Here is a 24,625-nt window from a genome sequence, read left to right as displayed (position 1 = left end):
GAGCCAGGTAACTCACTCTCCATGCTTGACCTTAGTCTGTCCCAGCTGACTATCCAACCTGGAGGAATGGGATGCTTTCCTCATATTCCTCCTTAGCAGTAATGAGCTGTAGGGTTAACGAGCTCGGGGTATCTTGCTCAGGTGGAGCAGTGTGCTGCTGTGTGGCCAGAAGGTTTTTTGCAGCCTGGTTAGAGCCAGCACAAGCCTGGCTCAGCAAAGCCTCTGCAGAAATCAGCTTGCTTTGTCCCAAGCCCTGTGGCTGAACTTGGCAGGCACGTGAGCTGGAGAGCTGGGGAGAGGGATGTCACCAGTCCTAAAGCAAGCAGCAGCCTCCTGAGAAGGGGCAGGAAGCACTGAATTCCCAATCCCCCCGCTGAACTGGCAGCTTGTGCTGAGCATTGTAGCTGAGCGCGTTTGCAGCGTTTTATGGGGCATAATCTGTTGTCATCGAAGCCGATGGCAAATTCCGTACTTTCTGCAGCTGACGCTAAATAGGTCTTTTGAAGGTTGTAATTTCTCGCTTAACCAGTGCCAGTTGTGAATACTTTGTGCTGAGGAATAACCCCTTAGTGCCAAATAAAATACAGGGGAAGTCTGTGGCATGTTTTTCAGCGTATTGTTAGTTACAGCCCTCCTGACAGAGCACATTCTATGCTGAAGATAAATGCTTGGGAGTCTCTTGCCAATTTATGTCCGAAAGGGCTTTTCTTGGATGTCCTCCTCTCAGTGGAAAATGCTTTTCTGTTTTTCCAGCAAACATTTAATGAGCTGTGCTTTAAAGAAAAAGAGGGCCTGTTTCAGGACCAGACTGTTCTGCTTTAGTTCTCTCCAAGCTGGTTTGGGGTTCAGAGCACTGGTCTCTGTTACACCACGTTGCATGGCAGTGGTCATTGCATAGCAATTTGCATGATCCAGGACCTGCATGGAGGATGTTTCAGTTCACCCAACACCACTCTGTAGCATCCCTCAGCATGGACGTGTGTTTGCAGCTGACCCATCCCAGAAAATCCAGGCTCTGTCCAGGCTGCAGGTACAGATTTTGTCATGTTAGGACACTGGATTCCCATACTGGGATCTCGGTCTTCCTGTCTGAATTCAATTTTTGTGACTGCATGGGAGCCTGGAGAGCTGGTGTGAGTGAGCTGGCATGTGGGGCTGGTTGGAGGATGTGTCCACAGGGATGCAGGCTGGGGGTGGCCCGTGGCCAAGAGCTTTGTGTCTGGTTGCTCACAGCTGCTCACCAGTCCCAGTTCAGCATGTCCAGCACCTGGCTGGGACCTGGGACTGGCAGGAGAGGGTGTTCAGCCTGAGCCATGCTGTCCATCCCTGGTACCTCTTTCTGGGAGATGTATGAAAAGCTGCATGAGGAGGAAGGAAGCCACCTCTGACAGGGAGTCACCTGCACACTTGTCCCTGTGACCAGAGAGATTGGCAGACATTTCCTAGGTGAATGTGAGGGCTCTCGAGGTTTCTGTGAGCAGCCAGAAGCTGTTGAGCTTTCTTTCCTAGGGAGGAGGTGATTTCAGAAATCCCCTTGAGGGATGCTATTGGTGAAGCAGAGAGGAAGCCCATCCCGTTCCTGCTTCTTTCTAAATCAACCCAGACATTCAGGGCCTGAGATGAGAGTTCAGTCAGTGAGGTTGAGAGTGATCTGGGGCCCTGTGCTCTGTGCCCTGTTAGCCCAGGCAAGGCTAGGAAATGGGATCTGCAGTGCTCACAAATACACCAGCTACCATTTGTAACTGAAATGAAGTAGCTGCTATGTACCTTTATACCATACACTGAGTGTGTTTTAATTACTTGCTGTTAATTTATTTTCTGTGCTGTGAAAGTCAACAGCATGAATGATGGGATTGTAATGCCAGTGCATCTCACTTGTGATTTATCCTGAAGTGATTTGCTTTTTGTCTGCCAGATGTGTTATGAACAAAGAGAGTGGCAGAGCACATCCTCCCAGAGTGGGATGTCTAAACAGATGGGTGAGGCAAAGCAAGGAAGGAAATGAAGGCACAGAGGAGCAGGCTGTCTTGCCCACAGTCTTTTAGCAAGCTGGAGCCAGGGAGTTTCCCAGGCTGCCAAATCCTACCCTGCCTGCCGTCCCCAGCTTTGATTTTTGCTGGCTTTGTTGCCGTCTCCTCAAGTAATCAAGCTGGGAAAGTGGTGAGGGCTCCAGAGATGTGAGTCTGGCAGAGAACTGACGAAGTTGTGTCGTCAGTCCACCTTTACCCCAGGGCCAGGTGGAATTTGCACATGCTGTTCAACCTACCTTAGCCCTGACACAAGTTCCTCTAGCTTGTCTTAAGGATCTCTGATGATGGGGAAATCTGTATAACACACATTAATAGCCCTGCAATCTTGAATCTGTTGGAAGGTCATTTACTTATTTCAGGAGGGCTTTGATCTGGACTGTTTTAAATCTGCACATGCATACTGTATTGAATGTGGCCCTGAGGCTAGGCATGTTCTCTCTAAATGTTCTCAAACATTGTATTTCTAGTGAAAAGCATCACCTAAATCCTATAGGTTTTCTTGAGTGGTCTTTTTATTTTTTGGAGAACATTTTTTTCTACATTTACGTTGCAATTCATATTCACATACCAGTGTTTCTTGGCTTAAAAATTTTTTGTACTTTGTACTCAACTTACTTTATTTTTACTTTAATTGTTAGTAAAAACACAGATAATGAAATAACCGGCCAATGATTTTGCCAGAGGGTTGATTAAAAAGAAAAATAAAAAATCACAAGATGTTTTCCTAGGGGAAGGAAAAATAATCTGTTTAAAAATTTCTCATTAAACATAATTGGCATTTCTGGACATGAGTGACACTAGGAAGTTTGAAAAAATGCCCATGCTAACAGGCTGGGGGACAGGAATTTGCTGTATTTGACAGGGTGTATATGAGAAGGATGCAGCCCTGCAAACTCGGCAGTGCAGCCTTGCCAATGTGTCTAGACAGCCCATCTCTACGGGGGAGAGGGAAGCTTATTTCTTGGACCTGCTCCATCTGTGGCTGCTCCAATGAGACCAGACCACTTATGGTCTCCTTTATCCATGGAGACTTTCCATCCGAGGTTGCTCAGCCCTCGTTGCCTGGTGGCTGATGATCGACGTGAACCAATTCAGGTGAGACATCGAACCTTTTGCTGGTTTTGAGGTACTCCTGTGTTAGGTGAGGATGTGGCTGGTGGGGCAGTGGATGTGATTCATTAGCTAGAGCCTTTAAAAAAGGCTTAAATTCTATTAAATTGTGCTAGAACAGCAGCATTTGTTTGCTAACCCTGCACCAGATCGAAAGCAGTGTTTTGTGGCCGAGATAGCCCACGTTTCTGTACAGGTCCTTTAAATTGTTTGATCCTCCAGGTTAGAGTATCTGACATTTATTTCAGACAGATTAAGGGCAGGAATAAGCAGATATTCTGTAATATATTCATCACCTGGAGGCAAAAATTCTTACTCTGTGTTAAGGATCGTCGTTTCCCACGTATCCCTTGTTTGCCTCAATTCACAAGAGCTCTGACAATTGTTATTCTGCCTCCTCTGCTGGGAGTTGTGCTTTTCAAACTGCGGTGAACTCCGTGGAAATACAGACGTTTCCATTTTTCAGCCTTTTGATTTAAAATTTCTAGATGATTGTTCGACCCTGGCAAGGAACCATTCAAAATACATTCCAAAATATTCATCATTCCTGCAGGCTAAGGAACATAAGATGTAGCAGTTTATTAGCTAATGTGAAATGCATTCGCCGTCCAGAAGAGGCGAAAGGATGGAGGTGGGTCTGAGCCTGATTTCCCTTTGCATCCCAGAGAGCTGGGGTGTGGAGCAAGCTGGTCTCTCCCATCTGCCTTCCTGTTTGGCTGAATGTCCCTGTGTCCAGCAAAAATCCCCCAAAGATCCACAGTAGCCTTGTCCCACCTCCATATCCCCAGGCCTTAGAAGAGCAGGTTTTCTCTTTGGACCTGGGAAGGAGAAGGTTGTTTTCAAATGGCCCTGCATGCTCTGATCCTTTTCCTCCCTTAAGCAATGCAGGATGTCAAGGTCCTTTATCCCCCACCTGGTCAGATGCTCGGCCCTTGGAAAAGGCAGGTGGGCTCGATGCTGAGAGCTGGGCTCAAGTTCTGTTATTTCTGGATCGTGGATGCCGTCGTTCTTCCAGCTGTGATTAAGAGGGACCCAAAAAATGCATTAGCAGTCAAAAGCTGGATTTCTGAGCGAAGCTTTGCGGCGGCTCCAGTCCAGTTTGCTTGGTAGAGGCGATGGTGGTGGTGGTCTGATTTCACTGAAACACATTTGTTCTTGGATGCTCATGAAAGGGGAGCTCAGCCTTTGCAGAGCTGGTTTCCATGTTCTCGCCATCGTTTGCGCTTCCCCTTCTCCTGGCCCGCGGCACCCTGCGGTCCCGGCACAGTCATTCCGTGCCATGCAGCTTTCAGTCCTGGATATTTCAACAGCAAACAGATGCAATATCCATTGAGAACAGTGTTCCTGCCTGCCGGTGATCCAGCTGGCGCTCGCATCCCACAGGTCGTTGTCAGTCTGTTTGTGTGGGTCCCACGTACCAAAAAAACACGTCCGAGTGAATTTCCAGACCCAGTCGGGAAGGCTTTTTAATAATGGCACTTCCCAGCAGCACAGTGGGCCTCCATGGGGACCTGGGCAAGTGGAGACGTTCATGAAGCCGGTCAGCTTGAGTCAGTCTTTCCCGGGGCCGACGGGAGGTCGCTGGGGAACGTTTGCAGACTCTTGTGGTTGCCACGGTGCTTGGAAATGAGCCCACTGAAAGGCCCAAAATGCCAAGTGGTTCATCTGCAATGTATATATGGGCTGAAAAAAAGTCCTTCCCAAAGCACCCCTTTTCTATCTTGGCATATCCCCCCCCTTTTTTTTTTCTTGGTACTTGTCAGCTTTTTGCAAAAATATCTAATTTTCCTTATTAGAAAGTTTGTCTAGGTGAAGTTCCTGAGGATTTTTTGCCACTTTTCCTAAGTACACAAGGAAGTTTAATAAAAGCAGTGTTGCCCAGAGTTCAGGTGGGTGTGCAGTGGGAGGAGGTGTGCCAGGTGTCCACTTTGTGGCTTCTGGCTGGTGCATCCTTCTACCTGAGTACTAACAAGGTGGTTTAACCTGCTGAATCTGTGGCATCGGAAGAGGATGGAGGTGGTTCCTGTCTGTGTTGGTCTCAGGGAGCATTCTGGGGGCTGGATAAGACTGAAATATGCCATCCCAAAGGGCTGGAGCAACCCGAGTTGCTCCCTAGCAACATCATCTTTGCTGACTCCGAAGAACTCCTAAGGAATCCAAATCCACCCCACACTTGGTCCCTGCAGTGGGGGAGTCTCCCTAATGTGTTCTGTGCTTTGTTGTTAAAGTCTTGTCCCAGCAGCTTGTCATCAAAGGGCACATTGATCCCCAGGTCCTGGGGCATAGGTGACACCTGTTTGTGGTTCGTGTCCAGCTGTAGGGCTGGGGGTCACCTCTGTACATAAAGAAAAGGGGACATCAGGAGAATAATATGTGTGCCTTTTGCATAATGTGTATCCTCTGGAGCTCACTGCAGGGGGATATGATTGTGGAAAATAGATGAGTAACCTTTCTGTGCCTGACTCCAGTGATGGTTTGTTGCCATTGTCTTTGGGGCAGCTGGTGTTGTGTATCCAGGTGGACGTGGATACTGGCCTTCCTGGTGCATCAGTCTGCTCCTGCATGGGAAGTTTTAATTCCAGGGTCAAGCTTAAGAGCAGTGGTGACTCTGCAGAAGAACATTGAGCTGATGTGCTGGTTTGGATATATACATTAAATTTAAAGGGGGCAGCGTTGCACAGCTCAGCTTTTCTAAGCGTTGTAGAAGGGAAGGGAAAGGGTGCTGGAAAGGAGAGGAGAAAGATGTTTTCTGGAATGAACTAGGGCAGGGAGAGGGCCAAGAGCACTGAGGGGCGGCTTTGGAAAGGGGAAGATACCAGTGGAGCAGGGCGGAGGTTAGGAAGTTTGATCTGGGCTGCATGAATGCCATTCCTGAGATGAAACACCAGGACACATGGCACAGGAAGGGGAGCTGATGGGAAGAAGACGTGGGGGTTGGAAGTCTTGCCCCTGACCTTGCAAAGCCATGAGTTCACACGTGTTCAGCCCTGCCAAACGCACCGTTCCAGGGTTTTAACCAGGAGTGAGGAAGGGGCTGTGAAGGCTGAGGGGCTCCAGCTCTCCAGGAAGGTGTGGTGGTCGTACTGGCACCATCGCAGCGAGTGGTTTGGGGTGTGATACCTTGGGGTGTGGTGCTGGGGTTTGGTGGGGTTTGGCTGTGTGATTGCATTTCTGCTCCTCTGTCACGGGTCCAGTGCTTTTGCGGTGTCGGGCTGATATAACGAGGGGCTCGGGGGGAACACAGCCCCCTTGGATCCTGTCCCCTCCCGAGCCTGGTAAATCCACGCCGCTGGATCACCGCCACGGTCTGGTGGTTTGCTCTCTTTGTCAGTTACAAAGTGCAGTCTCACAGAACACGATTTGCCGCTGGCGGAGTTTTAAAATATGTGTTTGCTTTTGATTATGTATCTTTTTTTTTTTTTTTTAAATTAATTTTCCGAGGATCAATGTGGTAATGCATATAAAAATTACAATATGTAAAACAAAGTATAAAAGCATACAAGGAATTCCAAACACATAACATACTGTGCCTTTGAGCTTATGAGATCCATACAGTGCTTATTGTATTATGGGAACGCTCTGACCCCAAGACCCGGCGGAAAGGCTTGTTAGAAGAGCAGGACTAAGCCATGTGCCTTATGAGCTGTAGGATGCCCAGAAGGAAAACCCTTGTGAACATAAAAGTAGAGCTGTTACAGCAGAACTCAGACCAGTCTGTGGGATCTAGGGGGACTTTCAGTGGCTTGGTACCAATTTCTGGAGAAGTATGTATACTTATGCCCCCACAAATGTTGTTCTTCCAATAATTAACACTTAATATCATGCCTTTCCAGGGAGACACTCTGGATTTCCAGTGGATCATGATTACTTTTTTTTTATTCCCCTGGACATCATTTCTTCTGTCAGCTCCAGCAAGTGGTAATGTTGACGTGGTTAGGGAGGATGTACATCTCAGCTGCTGTAACTGCCCATGTGCTCTACAGGTTGCCACCAGATGAGAGGCAGAGCACCAGAGCTGAAACCACCCTGAAAAGGAGTTTGGGTTTACATTTGCCTTAGGATAGGGCTCTTGGCTGCTCACGCTGCCCTGTCTGTGTGTCAGGAGCAGGGCAGATGGGGGTCGCAGTGGGACCTGATCGCTGCAAACCCACAAAAGTGCAGAGCAGAGCACAGGGAAAGGTCCCTGCAGTGTCCAGTAAGTCCAGGTGAAGGCTGTTTGCATGCTGGAGACTCTCCACCAGGAAGGTGACAACCCCAGAACCTCATTCCTGGTGGGTGAGAGTCACTGTCTGGAGCTGTGCCTCGAATCCCACATGAAAATCTCCCTTTTGGTCACGGTGCAGATGGGAGGTCCCTCTGCTCGAGCGCTTGTCCTGATGGAGGACAGCGAGGGTAACACCGTTGGCCCTGGGGAAGCCGTGGTTGTGCAGGACCTCAGTGAGCTCCCCTGGTCTGGCAGGCAGAGCCAAGTGCAACAGGAGACTGTAGGCATGTTATCCATGCTATCCATGCAAAAGCTATTCACAGCTCTGTAATGATATGTAATTGTTTGTATGCGGTCAGCCAAAAATTACCCTGATAGGTTCCACATTGCAGACACTTTGGAGAGGAGCTGCCAGAGTCCCACGGGTAATGCTGAAAATACACACACTTTTCCATTTAATATTCAAACTCAGGTTTTGTATGAAAAATTCAGTATCCCCTTGCTGAAGCTTCATGCTCTTGCACAAAACAACTTATTATTTGTGTGACAAATTGAACCTAATTACGAGGTAATCACAAGCGAAGTCTTTTAAAAGAAATAAAGCGTCTGTTTCTTTATTGTCTTTTTCTGTGTTCTTGGTGATGTTAGCAAGACTAGAACTTTGGATACTTGAATTTTCTGTATAATTGAAATAATTTGAGCATTGAGAAAAAAAAACCAAACAGCAAAGGTTAGGAAAAAAGCTCAGCCGGTGTTGCATAATGAGAGGCAAATGGTAGTTCAGAAATCTCTGTAGTCTGACCTGTAATCACAAATATAACCTGCTGTTATCAGGGCTTGGTATTGCTAGTCACCAGGGCCAGCTTCAGAATGTGATTTATAGGCATCTCCTACCTTAACACATTTAGTTTTCTTTTAAGTGTCATCTTCATTTCGTATTTCCTGCATTTGTGATGGCTGCTGCAGGTACTTAGCAACTTGTCCGTGTAGCTTTTGTGTATCCTGAGGCTAAACCTTATTTTCATTTGAAAATACTTTTCGTGCATGGAAATACGTATGAACTGGAGTTTGTTCTCTCCTGGGAGGCTTAAGAAAGATACTTCAGGCATGAAATATTATCCCTGTGTTTCCCTGTGTCCTTCTTCTGTCCCTGCTCACGTCTGGCAAAGACAACGGACCTGTCTCAGATTGGCTGGAGCAGGGCTTTGGCATCAGGTGGATTTTGTATGTCCCCATCCCTGCTTCCCACTCCCCTGCCTAGTGCCTTGGTTTAGCTTTGATTAAACCTTTTGTGCCTGGGGAGTTTTTTTCTGATTTTTTTACGATGCAAGTTGACAAAGCTGCCTTGCACCCAAAGAGTTGCAGTGTTTTGGAGCATTGCAGTGAATCGAAAGCAAAGCAGAGTCTGCAAAGGGCTGTAACTGTTTGGAGGTCTGATGTTGGGGAGAGAAGTCAGCCCGGAGCCTGGGGTGACCCGTGGAAATACCTCCACTCAAACTTCATAAAACTTAACTTTAAACCCAATAAAAACCTATGTTCCTTTCCTTTCTGTTATCCCATTTCCTTTCTTTCTCTACCGCTCTGAATAAAACTTCCTTGTTTTTTGTCTTGCAGTATTTTTTTATTTTAAAAGGGGTTTTTTGGCTTGCAGTATTTTTTTATTTTAAAAGAGGTTTTACTTGCTACCTTTTTTAGTTTATAGATTATTATTCTTTTTCGCTGTGAAATAATTTCTCTTGTTTTTTCTTAGATCTGTGCTCAAACTTTAGTGGTAACCTCTCATTTTGAAGGCTGTGATTAAAGTGTGATTCCTTATTTTCTTCCTGGAATCCTTTCTCAGTTTACAGTTTATATAACTGGTGTGACAAATCTTTCCTGCCTTACCGTATATGACACTGTGGTTAAATGTCTCTGTCCCTCACTTAATTAAATCCAATTGTTTACTTTCAATTGGGATCCAATTAATGTACTGCAATAGCTGGTTTTGGGCTTAATGGAACCAGTCAAAACTTTTCAAAACTGCCCACACAATGTAAATCTCGTCTGGAAATTAGTTTTTGTTCTGACCTGGAATGAAAGCAAGTATGCACAAGCATTCCTGCAAACTGGAAATCCAAAATATGTTGCGGTTGCAAGTATTGGTGCAAAAAACACCAGTCCTGTAACTTGCACATAGGCATTTAGTTCTCAACTCTGTTTTGTTTATAGTGCATTGTATTTTCAGTGTGGCATCCCAGGAGGAGCTGTCTGATGGTGCCCCAGTGATAGTCATAGGCACTGGGACAGTAAGGAGCATAGATTGGAGTGTAGGCAAGTGGATCTGCCTCGCTGCAGGAGGAGAAAAGAATAGGATATTTCCTAATATATCTTTTAGGAGAACTTAAAAATGCTTCAGTGCGCTTGTGTAGGACACCAGGATTTGCTTGTTATGGATGAATGTAGGGGTAGTGCAGGAAAACACAAATGCAGGAACAGGAAGCAAAGTCCCCCAGCCCAGCATGAAGGGTTGGAATTTTGAAATGAAATTCCCAGATTTTCCAGCATTGGGTTCCTGAGAGGAGAGCGTGCATTTCAGTCTCTCTGGGGGACACATTTGCGAGCAGCTTTTGAGAACGCTGTTTGTAATAAAATTTTTGTGATTAAAAGAATGTTGATGAAAGACTTCTGACCTATCTAAAAACCTTTAGAGCTGTTTTCCTCTCCGTTTCTGCTGACTCCAGTCACTAGTGCTGTCAACAGTGTTTAGGAATACCATTATTCAGTGTTCAGTGTTGTTTCCTGATAAAGAAATAATGTCAGAAAAAAAAAAATCCCCTGCTGACATGTTGAAGGCAGGCGGTGTGTGCTGTGAGCAAGGTGACATTTGCAGGCATCTGGGGTTTAGGTGTCTGCAGTCCCTCGTTAGCAGTTTGTAATCAGCATATGGCATGTCTGCATGGCAAGATGCAAGGAGTGATCAGCCCAGCCATGCTTTGGGCTAATACTGTTATGTTTTTTCCCCTGCTACCCAAGTCACTGCTGTAGACATTTGGATCTATCTGTGTTGTGCTGTTGCAGAGGAGGTGCTGTGAAAGGAGAACCCAAGAATGCCAACCCCCCCCGTCACTGGTTGTGCTTCACTCTCAGTCCCCTCCATCCATCTATGTCCTGGAAAAAGGGGGTGACTCACATCCCTGCTCCGTGCCAGCCGCTGCTGGAGGTGTGTTAGTGACCCGACCGTGAGTCACTGCAGTACGGACACTGCCTTTCCTTGGACAAATTTCCAGTCCTTGGCCCTGCTATTTTTGGGCCCAGCAGTTACGAGGTGAGCTGTGAATCACCGGCGTCTCGCTTTACGCCGGGAGGAAACCAGGCAAATTGTGTTAACGTGCTTGGCAGGAGGAATTCTTGTTCTCCAGTGTTTTACAGATTTTGGCCCTTCTTCTTGCTCCCCAGAGTGATGTGCTCACCCTTCCTCATGTGTAGCTGTCACGCAGGATTGAGCAACGGCCAGACGGCCTCGGGCTCGGGTTCCCTCCAGCCGGGTGTAGTTTTCTGGGCAGAAACTGATGCTTCAGAGGCCTGGGGGGGATTCCCAAGGGGTCCCAAAGGCCTTTATTGATTTGTTCATACGGTTCTCATAGGCAGGGTTTAGATTAGAAAATAGTATTAAATGGATAACTCTGGAGGAGGCCAGACACACATGTTGACATTGGCCTCTACGACAGCTGGCCTTGCGATGTTTGTGCCATTCTGAGGGACGTTGGTGCCCTGAGGCTTGTTCTTCACTGTCTGGTGTGTTGAGAGGTGCACAGCAGCACAACTATGTCAGAGCTCCCCAGCAGAACCAGGGGAAATAGCTGACCCTTTTTGTGAAGGGTTTGATGGTGAGTCAAGAGGGGGACATGTGGGACTTTCTTCCTTCTTTATAAGGTACGGACCTAGTGACAGCATTACCCCCTGAGCAGGTAGCAGTGTGTGCAGGGTGTTCTGCACAAGCAGTGGTTGAATTCCATCCCTCTGCTTCTCCGCTTTGCTTCCCACCACCTGAGCAGGATAGATTCACCTGTAGCCTTGTTTTAATTCCCTGGCATTCCTACACACGTTTGTCTTACACATTCCTGCCTGTGCCAGTCCTCTCCCAGCTCAGCTTTAGGATTCAACGTGCCTGTTAAAAACTGGTCTCCAAATGCTTCCTCTCAGATACAAGAGAACCAAGGGCGTATTTTTGCACCCAGGAATCCCCGGGCTGGAAAGGAGTCTGCTGGGGATTGTCAGGCTGTTGGAGGAGGACTGGGAATGGAGGCACTGTAAACCTGCAGGAATTTGGAAAACCTACTTTAATTTAAGAGGAATGTCCTTTTGTTCCCAAATGGATGGGCCTTGCTCCAGAGGCATTCAGGTGCAGTAACTGGTACCAGATGGGCTGTGAAAAGCAACACAAACAGGTGGTGAGGACAACAACCATAGGCTTCAATTTCCTTGTCAGCTTCTCCCTGTACCTTACATACCCCCTGGAGAACAGGAGGATGAGGGGACCTGTCATATCTGTATATGGCAAAAGGAATGACTGTCGAGAGGATGTTCTGCCACTGTATATAGCAGGTCAAGCCCTTTGACTCTCAGTGGTGAGGCTGACTGTCATCTGGGCCAAGGTGTGTAGTAATGAACTTAAAATATAATTAACTCGCGTGTGCATTTTTATAGATACAGTGATCAATGTATTTTAATGTATGCTGACAGGAATGTTGCCTTAGATCCCCCCAGGTGTAGCTGCTGCTCTGCCACGCAGGAGAGTGGGACCACACTCACATTGTCCCGCTGTGCTTGGGGGAATTGAAGGCTGGGGCTGCAGGAGCATGGGAAACCTTGTTGTTTCTGGAGGGATTCCACACATACTGGAGCACTTGAAGAGGGATGAGTACAAGGCGATGACATGCCAGTCCTGCAGCCCGCACAGGACTGTTTTATGGCTGCAGCAGTGGCCTCCTGCCTTCCCAGGCTGGTGCCTTGCTCTCCGCTTCCTTCAGTGTGGCATCCCACAGTAACTGAAGTGTTTGCTGGGCTGTGACTGTTGTGATGAGTGAGCATACTCTGGTACAGGACATGTTGCTCTGCAGCAGCCCTGGAAAAAGGAGAAATGGTGCAGAGCAGATATTTGCTAAGAAAAGCCATTTCATAGCTATGTCAGCTCTGTTGTTGCTCCAGTGACCGTCAGCACAGACAGCAGTGATAAGTGTGAGTCCAGATGTATTGATTTATTGCTGAGTAAATGCAAACCAGGTACAGAACAATACACGCTCTTATGGGACACACAGATTGTTGCTCAACACCTTGCTGGGCTGGGCAAGGCACAGAGGATGCTGGAGAGGGCACAACTGTTCCAAACTCAGCAGTATGCAATGTGCTTATGCTCAGTCTCTCTCTTACTGGGTTTTTGCTTCCCAATTGCAATGCTATCCCTGCCTATCTGACTGTATTTCTATGTCCTTGGCTTGCCAGCATACAAGTGAAACTGGCTTTTGTCCTTGTCTCACGTTCAGGCCCGTATCAGTCACGCTTCATTTCCACTGTCTGACACCTCTTTGTTCACAGCTCCCCCGTTTCTGCCCGAAATGACGCCTCCCGGTCTGGATGTGCAGAGGATAAGAGAATTTAAACCAAACAGAGCTGCAGAGGACAGCATTACCTTGGCTATAGTCAAACCTAGAGTAAAGCCATTTCCTTGTGCTTTCCTTTTGCAGAGACAGGCTCACCTTCTGACAGTCAGTAAGAGCTGATGCAGGACTTGTGCTACCCCAGAGATCTGTATTATATCCCAGTCAGGGCAATCCTTGGAAATTTGAAGCCAAGAGAACAGGGCTTCATGATTCTTCACAGTCAGAAAAGGTTTCCAGGACTGTCAGGAATAGGGAGATGCATTTTGGACTTTTTTTGTTTCTTTAATTTGAAGATAAGGAAGCTGAGGAATGGGGTAACTTGAGAGAGCTGGTACAAGTCTTAATGCAGTTGAGTTGGACAATAAATGCTTGGGGTCAGTGGACTTTCCACCTCCTATTTAAATGGAGGCTAACACAATGTGGTTAATGTGTGGTGTTGAAATTGTGCAAGCCCCTTTCCATCTTGAAACCATTGAGATTATCCACCCCATGGCTGTGGGCTCTTGCCTTTTTAGCATTTCACGTCTCCAATCATCTCTCCTAGATGATCAGCTGAACTCAGAAGAGAAGAAGAAGAGAAAGCAGAGAAGGAACAGGACTACCTTCAACAGCAGCCAGCTCCAGGCATTAGAGAGAGTCTTTGAGAGGACACACTACCCCGATGCCTTTGTACGGGAAGACCTTGCACGCAGAGTCAACCTCACTGAAGCCAGAGTTCAGGTAATCGCCTTGTATCCAGGCACACCTCACCTGGGGGATCATCATCATATTCCAGTAAGGCAGCAAAAATCCTTGAGGCCTGTGGGGCACACAAGGGTCACCAAGCTTCTGGGTCCTGCTATATTGCAGCCCCAAGTGTGACATGCCTTGAGGAGGACTGGGAAGCCTGCTGTGCTGCCACAAGTGCCCCCTGCCCAGTCACACGTGTTCATGTGGCTCCCTCAAGGCCAAGATGGTGAATGCTCAGGCTGTTCCTGGTATCTTGAGCTGTTCAGCCCTTAGCTTGCAAGCCTGTACCTTTGGAAGGTCAGAGCAGACCGTGGAACGTGGTGTGTTGTACGGCACCCCCAGGCCTTGCTGCCGTCAGCACAAGGCAGACCTGGTCCCACAGGGACCTCCCTGAGCCAGTCCCTCATGTGAGGGCTTTATAAGGATTGTGCTGTCACTGGAGTTCCCAGGGACAGGCACGCCAAAGCAGCCAGCTTTTACAGAGTCCCGAGGGCACAGGTGGTGTGGGGAAGGAGTGTGTCACAGCAGAGCTGGTTGTGATGGCTGGTGGGTCTGTGTGCTTCCCGCCCCAGGTGTGGTTCCAGAACCGGAGAGCCAAGTTCCGCCGGAACGAGAGGGCGATGCTGGCCAGCAAGAATGCCTCTCTGCTCAAATCCTACTCAGGGGACGTGACCGCCGTGGAGCAGCCCATAGTACCTCGCCCAGCTCCGAGACCCACTGACTATCTCTCCTGGGGCACCGCCTCGCCTTACAGGTGAGTGAACAACCCCGCTGGGCTGGCCGGTTTTTGGCGTAGTGTAGAGCAGCCTGAAAGTGGCCCCCAGACAGCTCTCATGGGCTGTTTATATTCACATGGAACAACTGGAGGGTACAGCAGTTTGACCACCCCACTGGTTTTCCTTACCTGTTCCCATCCCACCCCATCTCACTGCCAGGTTTGCAAGGAAGGCTCAGCTCTGCATCATGGTGGCTTTCTGGCAGCTTCTTTTTTGGTGGTCCCTTTCTCTGCAGTTCAGGAAGTTTCGAAAGAGGATCAGGTAGAGATACATAGAAACAGAAGAGGTTGCACTTGCTTCCCACGTGCATTCAGTTTAAAGCAATGAAGAAAGTTTTTCATGGGGCACAGATCCAGGGGAGGTGAGGGCAGAGCACTTGGGGAGGCTCAGCCACACACAGTGGCCAGAAGAGGGAGTTCTGTGGCTGTCCCATGGCAGTCACTGGTTGGGATGCAAGGAAGGGCTGGAAACTCCTTGCGTGTTGCTCCCATTCCTTCCCTCAGTGTGAGCAGTTTCTTTCTAGTTGCCTGAGCACAAGTGTGTGTGTGTGAACGTTGTGCTGTGCTGTGGTTTGCCCGCAGCAAGGACCGGGTGACAAATTGGTGTTCAGTGCCCATCTCCTGTGGTCAGTGCTGCTTAAGGGGTGACAGGAAAGAAGCGTAGATGTGGCAACCCCAGTCTCAAAGGATCTGGGATGTCCATGCACATCACAGGCCCCCCTGTCCTCCTTCGTGCCATTCACAGCCCAGCAGGAACTGGGTGTGGACGTAAGATCCACAGGATGTGTTGGTTTGTGGGGAGCCAGCTGGCTCATAGGCAGTTAAAAATGAGGTTGGTGGGTGTTTTTTAGCACAGTGCCTTCATTGTCGGTAAGGACCTTGAAGCATTTGGCTGGATTTCTTCCTGTTCCTCTGGCCTGGTCACAGCCACCCTCCTGCTGGCTTCCAGGAGCCTTGCCATGCACAGGACCTCTCTTGCTCGGTCATCTTGACCCCCTTTTTGCTCCCAAACATTGTTTGCACAGTAGGGCCTGTGAACACGTAGCCTTCCTGATAGTTTATTTGCTTCAGTGCCACGGGGTCCTCCCCATCCCCCCTGTAGCTCCAGAAGGACAAGTCAGGCACTGAAAAGGATGCATTTGACAGCATAGTTTGGTCTTAGAGATAGCCCTTATCCTTTGGATTTTATCCAAGGACTGCTGTCTGGCAAAACCCCCCTTTTGTGGTTAAGGCTTTCTGTGAAGTACTACGTAGTGTAGCACCCTAGGGAAGCATCTAGATGGTGAGATCAGGGAAGAGAAGCAAGTTCCTTCCCCACCCTGCTGAGACTATGCTGGTCACAGTGCCACATCCCTGCTGAATACTCGTGACTTATTTCTACCTCTCACATTTTTAAAAGTAGGTCAACCCTGCCAAGATGTTTACACAGGGGGCTTCATAAGGGCTTCTAGGAGAAGACCCTAAAAAGTTAGCTTCCAGGGGTACACTGAGAAGGGCTGTCTGGGGCCACTCTGGGCAGTGAGAAGCCCAAGGTGCCTGGGATGTGAGAACAAGGAGAGCAAGGCAGAAGGGAAAGTCTTAGGGTTGGGTTTTTTCCCCCCCTGAGTTCCAGACCAGGCTATGCCTCTCCACAGTGCAGTCACATCCTCACTGTTCTGATATCTTCCCCTCGTCTTAAGCCAGTATGTTTCAGCAGAGATATGTGCAGCTTAAAGTTGTCACCACCGGTTGACATGTCCAACTAGGATGGACTGTCACCCTCCCACTGCCCAGCATTGGCAGAGGAGCAGAGCAGCTGATTTCTGCAGTGTGAAGCGGTCAGGACTCTCAAACACTCCATGCTCCTCAGGCTTTCTGTTCCTACTCATCATCTCTTAGCAATAGCGTTCATCTTAAAGGGCACCCGGGCCGAGTTGTCACAGCCTCATTAAAGCTTTGAACTGAGTAAGGTTATTAAAATTCTGGACACTTGGTGAAATAATATTAAAACACTCCAGCCATGTGGAGTGTTTGCATGGCCCTCTGCCCCCTCCCCATCTCCCTGGACCAGCCCCTGATTTATGGCTACTCCAGGAGGGGGCTGAGAGCAGGGCCCGGAGCTGTGCCGCCGGTGCTGGTTTTGCTCTTAGATCTGGGGAAAGTTTTCAATCAGCGTGTTTATTCTCCAAATATACTCAGCCACAGGTCAACCAAAGCTATTTGCAGATCTGTGTCACATAGACAGCCAAGTAGATACTATTATTTTTTTGAAGTTGAAATGTTTTGCTTAGACATTTTTTAGCATAGGTTCCTAAGAAAACAAGACTTGCAGTCGCGCTGTCAGCCCGCACTTCCCACTCCAACAACCTTTGACTCCACGGGCCATTGAAAACCATATTTGAAAGGAGGATTTTAGGACTCAGAAACATGATGTTCCTCTGTGTTTCATGAAAGCAGACAGCTGAGTGGAGGAAGGAGAGTTTGTCTCTGCCTGAATGGGGCAGAGGAAGGGGCCAACGGGGTAAATTCGGACCTTATTAGACCCTGAAGAGTCTCTGGAGCAACCCTCAAACTATTCTGATGTTTGGAGACGGCCTTCTTGGGAACTGCTCCTGGTAGAATAACTTGCTAAAAGAGGGTGTTTCTGAAGATTTTTGGTTTAGCAGAGGTTTCACTTGGCACCAGTAATTTCCCCCATACCTCTGGGGACTTGGGAGCCAGAGACTCATGGGAGTTTCAGTCCAGACCTGAGCTTACCTCCAGCAGAGCATTTGTGGTTTCCTCCTGAACGCACTGTCTGTGTTAAATGGGCATCTCTAGTTCGTGTGGTGATGGTCAACTGGTTTTGATCTGTGGATACATGTATAGGAAATGCAGCAGGTCAGACAGCGTGCTGGTTTGGAGGAGGAGGGGGGTTGCTTTTCGCAGAAATCCCTGGGACACATGGGTTAAACAAGTTTTCAAGTAGTCTGGAAAACAGATTCGCAGGTTTTTTGGTAGGATAAGAAAAGAGTCAGAGGTTTTGGTTTAGCCTCTGCTGTCAGAAGTGATGGTTTTCATGAATAAAGTCATTATTTGAAGGGAGAAAAAGTGTTTCATGGTTGGGTTTTTTCCCCTTAACCTTTAGGGCATCCTCTTTATGATCAGCTGAAGTTTTGAGGGGAAAAAAAAATGTGGAAATTTTCATTCCAAAAGGCTGAAACCAGAAAACATCAGAATTGTTGAAATGGGTTTTTCCCAGAGTGTTTCTTTAATGTAGCATGTGTTTCAGAAGTGACGTGATTTCACAACCAATAAAACCAAAAATTGCTCTCATCAAAAAGGCACTGCTTCCAGTGGGAATACTTTTAAGGACAGTGGTCTAACTGGCAGGCTGACCTCATTGTAAACCTTTTTTGTAGGGGGGTTAGAAAATAGGAAGTGGAAATTTTCCTGTTGACTTCAAGCGGCTTTGGGGCTGTCTGTCCCTGGGTGAGTGAACTGCAGCGGAAAGATTTACAGGGGTGTTAAATAAAGAGGAGTGGTAATTCCCTGCTGGCATCAGAAATTCATCCTGCAGGTGTGGAAATCCCAGGGTTTGAGGCCACGTCTGATGTGGTGTTTCTCTTTCCATCCCACAGTGCCATGGCCACCTACTCCGCTACGTGTACCAACGCCAGCCCGGCGCAGGGCATGAACATGGCCAACAGTATTGCCAACCTGAGACTGAAGGCAAAGGAATATAGTTTACAGAGGAATCAGGTGCCCACAGTCAATTAACGACTGGAGGCAGCTGCCTTGCAGAAGGAGAAAATGCAACAGCACCCGTCCTGCTTCGCAACTTATCTGTGCTGAACTAAAAAAAAAAAAAAAAAAAAAAAAAAAAAAAAAAAAAAAAAAAAAAAAAAAAAAAAAAAAAGAAAAAGAAAAAAAAAACATAAAAAGAAAAGAAAAGAAGAAAAAAAAAGAAGAAGAAGAAAAACAGCCAACCCTCGCCCAGAACTGAACATGGGGAGCAAACTGAACCGCTCGTGAGTGACAAGGTTCCTCCTTCCTTTTGGGATAATGCCACCATTTTTTTTTTCTTGTTATTGTTGGGTTTATTGCTTCTGCTCAATATACTACGAGCTTCTTCAGTAAAGGACAGTCTCACCCTTGTTGGTTTCCATTTTTGTATGGGACTGCAAAAAGAAACCTCTGCCAGTCTCAGCCCAGGGACAAGTCCCACCACCACTGTGCTGAGATGCAAAGCTTGCTCCTCTCCCTGCTGCCCCAGCTCACCCGTGGAGAAGTTGCTTGGTCACCGCTTTCCATTGCATCCACCTGGCCCTCATCCCTCCATCCCTTGTAGCACAGGGGCAGCACCATTAGTGATAGTCTGTGAGAAGCCTGTTAGTGCAACGAGATGGATTCATCCTGTCTGGATTGCCTGGACCACTCCAAGGTGTGAGGAAGACCTCCCTGGGCTTCAGAGCACTTCGTTGCTTTGCTGGGTGTTGCCAGCACTGCTGCCTCAAAAAGCCAAAGAGAGAAAAACCAATGTGGGTGTGTGAAACGGGGGAGGGCAGCGGAGGGATCACTCTGTAGTGCCAAGAATAGGACTGTTAGGACACTCCTTTCTATGCCTTACAGTTTGTGCCACAGGGAAAGGCGTTGTCCGGATGCATTTGTTTTATATATACTGTATATATTTATATATATAAGATAATACATGCAAGCTTGGTTGGTGTTTTTTATTAAACGAAATAAAACCCATTGAAAATGTTTGGGATGTTTGTGCTGCATCCAGGTCCCTGGAGCCAGGCATTGAAATTCCAGCCACAGCCTCTCTCACCCTTGTCAGAGCTCTGCCCGGCAGCCTTGGGCAGCGCTGGAAGTGGCAGCTCACGTCCTCCCGTGACAACCCCACAGAAGTGGTGCTGGAGGGAGCCACACTCCTTTGCAGATTTTCCCCACAGGCATTTGCAGCTTCCTAGAATACAACAAGGATCTCCTCTCCCATCAGACGGGTTCACGTGGTTCCTGAGAGCACAGAAGGACATCCCTATGGAAAGTCTCTGCCGGCCCCTCTGACGACAAGTGATGTCTCAGCATCCCACCAAAGACCTTATCACCCCCCACTTCCCATAACACTGCCCAGTGAGGCTTGTCCTGTAGCCTTAACCACTCTCCCTTGCTCTCCCTGCCTGCTGTCCTCCCTCTGGGCTCTAATTAGGACCTAATTTTTTTCTCTCAATGAGGAGTAGAGGAGATGCAGGACAAAAGAGGTTTCTTCCATACAAACATCCTGAGGAAACTAGGATCTTTTATGTTGCTGGTGATGTCTGCCTCTTTGAGGGAGACAGGGAGCTTATTTATGACCAATAGCACTTGTGTCCAAACTTTGCCATGGAATAGTCTGACTTAAAGTAGAAGAGCTACTCTGTGGTCCAGACTGGACCATAAGGGAAGGAGAAGGAAACTCAGTTATGAGAGAGAGTTCTGGTACAGGGGCTTAGGTCTCCACCCTGGTTTGCTGCAGACACGCTGGGCATATGTAGATGTCTGACAGTGGGCTTTGATAGACTAAAACATCATGTTCAGGAAATGAGAAAGAAATCTCTTCAAAGTGAAGGTGAAAATTAAACTGGCAGAAGATGAATGGAAATCCAGCCAGAGTATTTGAGCTAACACTAGGAAAAAAGCCCCAAATCCAAACTTGAGTAAGTTGTGCCTGTGATTGTATGTGTTGCTGCTGGAATTTTTTTTTTCTCCCTGTATGGGTATTTTTGAGGGGGAAAAAAAAAGAAGTTAAATTGTGATCAGGACAAAAAGCTGAAAGTCACAACCAGAACATCAGCAGGGACAGAGAGGCTGGGCAAGCACTGCATTTTAAGAAATCCATCATGTTCTATTTGATCCCTTTTTTTGGTTTTCTGCAGTCTGGAGAACCTAACATCTCTAAATATTTCTGAGTAGTGTGGTTCCAGCTCCTGGAGCCAAGTGATCATGTTGGAAATCTCAGCCTGCACTTAGAAACTCACTCCTGATTGCTGTGCCTACACAAACAGAGGAACTATTAAAGACCATGTCCTGCATAAGCAGAAAGGACACAGTGCCTTGCAATGTTACTCAGAGGTTGACCTGGTTGTTGAGTGCCTTAAACTGGTGCTCTCCCCTCTCCTTGCCTTGCTGCCCTTCTCCACAATCCACCAACATCCCAGTGGCCTGGATGAGCTCACCTGGCCTTCCCCAGGTGTTCACCCTGGAGCTCTTTCCTTCAGCGAGTTTCAGCTCTTTCCTTCAGTGTCTTGGTGGCCTTTTGGCTTTCCCCTTGTCTTTGCCCACCTTTTCTGCAGTAGGAAAATCGCCTTGAGCAGCTTTTTTTTTGTTGCCTGTATACAGACACCTCTTTCTGAAGTTAGCAAGGAGACAGTTCAGAGAGCATGAAGCTCCTGGTATCCCATCACCCATCCATGGACCAGGACACCCATCCCCACACTGTGATGTTCACATGAAGGGGCCACATAAACATCTGTGCAAACCCACCTTCGGCCTCCTCACTATATTTGTGTGAGGAATGGAATTGTCTGGCACAAGCTGCTCCTGTGGGAAGGTTGTGCAAGCTTTTGACTTCCAGTTTGAGTTGGGTCTTGCCTCGTTTCGGGCTGGTTGGTCAGGGATGTCCTCAGGTGACTGGGCTGTTCTCAGTTCAGATGAGACCTTTTACATCACCTTTGGGCTGGGTGATGGGTGACCCAATAATTAGTTTTTTTACATGGATTTACTAAACAGAGTCCAGCCGGATGAAGGGGGAGGTTTTGGTGTTTGTTTCTTAATTGCTGGTGATCTCAGCCAACAGGCAGCGTCTTGTTGTCTATCAAGCCAAAGCAAAATTTTATTATTGTGTATGTTTAATCTGTATTTTATTAAAACATGTAAATATATGTGCAAATCAAGGGCCTTATCCTCAAAGCATGGAGTTCTCCAGGGTTTTAGTAGACTTTTGGTTGCAGCTCTAGGAAGTTGCCATGGTTACCACAATTATCACTAGTTTTGGGTACCATTCGGGGAGAAAACGGTCTTGAGACACATTTCTCTCACCAGCTCTGTACAAATGCTGTTTTCTCAGGCTCCCCCTTTCTCAATAGGTGGCTGATTCTCTCTAAGTGGGATTTTTGAGCATGACAGGGATGGATGATTGATGAGGCTGTTGGAGCTTGACGCGTGAAGCCACGGGATTCCCAGATGGAAGTGTATCCTGTAAATTATCTCTTGCTTTGTGATGTAAAATGTACAGTGTTTACACTAGAATAGAAATGATCATTTTCAATAAAAGGGGGAAAAGACTCCCCAGTCCTTTCTATAAGCTGCCACATCTGTGTCCTGTGTTGCTGCCCTGAGGTGTCCTGCAGTGTTCGCTGGGGTTGGGAATATGCAGGAGCCTTGTGTGGGGAAACAGGGACTGGGGCTGCCTGCCCAGCAGGTTTGTCCTGGGGACACCGTGCAACCCGTCAGGGGACCACAGTGGAGATGGGGACCCCTCTGCTTCACACTCTGTGCAGGCCAGCAAGTCAGGCAGGGCCGGATGCTGTGTCCAGACCCCTGCCCGAACCACAGGATCCTTCTGTCAGCACAGGCAGCTACAAGTTCAGCAGCAGCATAAGGCAGGAAACACCCACAAAGACTTCTCCTAAAAGAGATGGTTTTCAGGAAAAGGCAGGACACACTGTGGCTTCACCCCCATCACCCTACACACCCCTGGGCTGGTGAGGCACCAGGTGGGGCTGAATGTGGGGCAGGAGGGATGAAGGGGGGTCTCCCTTCAGAGAAGGGAGGTGAGGGAGGGATGGGGATCCCTGTGTGGGTGCTGGAGTTGGGCAACCAGCAGGGAAGGATGGGAGGAGGGGAAGCAACAAATGAGAGGAAAAGGATTGAAGGGGGGGGATCATTAGGGAAATCCCTCCACTGCAAAGCAAGGGAGGTGGTCAGAAGGAGCTCAGAGGGTAATGAGGGCTAATTAGCACAGGCTATTAAAGTAGGGATGGGGCAGGTGCTGGTGGGGAGGTTTTTTTGCCTGAAGACACTAAGCTGGGCTGGAGCTGGTGAGTTGTGCTTCAGTACTTGGGTCTCTGCTGGGAGCTGCAGTTGGGTGGGGGAAGGATGCTGGGTGTCTGGGGCTGGTGGGCTTCTGTGACTTCCCTTCTTGGTCACTAAGTGATTCATTTGAATTTTAGCCAAATGTTGGGAATCAGGAGTGTATCTGGGCTGGCCTCCTGTTTCCCTGCTGATCTGGCTTCTGACCCTCCATGGGCAGTCAAATTTCAGCAGCCCAGTCCACAGAGAGACCCCCTTAAGAGGAGATGGGTATCTCTGCAAAGCCCTCAGCAACGAGCCAAGCTTGCATTCCTTGCAAAGCTGATCATTCACTCTGCTGAAGCCGAAATAATAATAATATCACTCACTTACTATTTCTTGGTTGCCAAAATAAGTAGGCTTGTAAACAGCATTGCTTCCAAGCTGATTTTGAGACTGGAGTGGCTTGGACTGAGTTGAAACAAGCCTTGGATGTCCATCCAGACCTCCAGCTGGCTCACCTGAGCTCCCTTTGGTAGGTGTCCATCTCCCCACCTGGCACTGCTGTGCTGTAGCTCCTCACCTGATGGCTCCAGCTCTCAGTTTGGCTTGGATTTTCCAGCAGGACCAATAAAAACCATGGCAGAAGCAGGGTATGGTGGGCTCCCCACACGCAGCTGCTGCAGGATCTCCTGAACATGCATTACACGTGTGTAGTATTCCCACCACGGAAGGAGATACCTAATTCACTTGGGCTTCTTCTTTACAGGAAAGTCCTGTCTCCTGCTTACAGCTGAGTGACAAGGAAAGCCCCTGGGTGGTTCTATGCCCAGGGGTTTACCCATGGGGGCTTTACTGTTCACCTTTCCCCACTTCTGCCCCTCCAGAGAGATCCCAGGTGAGCAGGAGCAGCTGCCCAGTGGCTTGGTTGGGTCTCTGCAGCCTCAGTTTGAGGCTTAGCACTGCTCCTGGGCTCACCACCTTCTCTCTTGTGGCTTCCCCACCAGTTCTTTTTCTGCCTTTGGCTGCCTGATACACTTTTTCCTGCCTCTCAGCGAAGTGTGGCTCAAGTCAGGTGTTTTGTGTGTTTATGCCTGAGGAAATAACATGAAGCAGCAAAATTCAGGAGAACAGGAGTGGGGAAACCCCAGTTCCTTTCACAAGCCAGCAGCACCTGTGTTTCCTACCAGCAGGAGGGGTAGGAAACACTCAAGGGTGTTCAGAAATTGGGTCTAACCAAAAAAAAGTCTCTTTCTCTAAGGAAAGGCAGGCCAGCAGTCTCTTTTTGAGGGCTGGAGAGGACCATATGCTATGGCCAAACCTTCCTCCATACCCCTGATATCTGCTTTTGGGCAGGAGGGTGTCTCTGAGGCTGCTGGGATTGTCCCAATTGGGGAACCCTGCCAAGGTTGTCACGTCATCCAAGAGCCAGGTGTTGGTTTTAAAATGAAGTTGAAAGGTAAGGGACTGTCCCCTCTTAAGATGGGGTTAGGAAATGGTGGGTCTGTGCCCTGTGCTCTCCTGCAGCCTCCCAGTTCACATGGTGGAGTCCTGAGGGTGATGCTGGGATAGAGCCTCAGGGTCTCCAACTCTAAAGATAAAGCTGAAATGGCTTTGGTGGGGCAGGGGGATCAACATCTCCATGTCATGGCAGGGAAAGGTGCTGTGGGAGTTAACAGCAGGCTGAAGGGTGACAAATGGCAATCAGCATCTTACAATGTCTCATCCTCTTTGTCTTTTTTAATAACTCTCAAGATTAGAGTTACTCTTTCCAGCATCTTGGCCAAATTTTGCTCTCTGTCTAGCTGGAGTCCCTCAGCAGTCTCGGACAGAGGCTGTTTTCCTTTGCTTCCTGCCTCTGCCTGTCCGAGCAATGCCAGATGTTGTCTCACAGCTGCTCTTTTCCAGCCCAGAGGTGGTTTCAGAGCGGGGCCAGGTGGAGCACTCCTTGTAAATGGGAGGGTACTAAAATTAGCCAGGCTATAAAGCCATCTTGGGACACCACAGAGCCCCCCATCTCAGTGGCCAGGTGATGAGGTAGTCCCGCTTTCCCAAAAAGCAGCCATGTGTGAAGGAGATGAGCGCTCCTCCCCCAAGGAGCAGGGGAGGCAGTGAGCTTTCCTCA

General features: G+C 48.2%; 1 protein-coding gene across 2 annotated transcripts in view; it reads left to right on the top strand.

Annotated features, from left to right (window-relative positions):
* Nucleotides 1-18,324, top strand: part of PRRX1 (paired related homeobox 1) — a 36,724-nt gene extending 18,400 nt beyond the window's left edge. The window contains exons 2-4 of one of the 2 annotated variants that reach the window (XM_017815885.1): nucleotides 13,528-13,703; nucleotides 14,285-14,466; nucleotides 18,087-18,324. In XM_017815885.1, coding sequence (XP_017671374.1) covers nucleotides 13,528-13,703; nucleotides 14,285-14,466; nucleotides 18,087-18,225 — 497 coding nt within the window. In that variant the 3' untranslated portion in view covers nucleotides 18,226-18,324. Of the gene's footprint in view, nucleotides 1-13,527; nucleotides 13,704-14,284; nucleotides 14,467-15,886; nucleotides 15,939-18,086 lie in introns of those variants that run through there. The other variant, XM_017815886.1, reaches the window with a different exon arrangement.
* The last annotated feature ends 6,301 nt before the right edge of the window (nucleotides 18,325-24,625 follow it).

The sequence above is a fragment of the Lepidothrix coronata genome, unplaced genomic scaffold, assembly GCF_001604755.1.
Source record: "Lepidothrix coronata isolate B3197 unplaced genomic scaffold, Lepidothrix_coronata-1.0 Scaffold52, whole genome shotgun sequence".
In the NCBI taxonomy this organism is placed as follows: Eukaryota; Metazoa; Chordata; class Aves; order Passeriformes; family Pipridae; genus Lepidothrix; species Lepidothrix coronata.
Note: the sequence above shows the minus strand (reverse complement) of the source record. Positions and strands in the feature narration are given on the sequence as shown.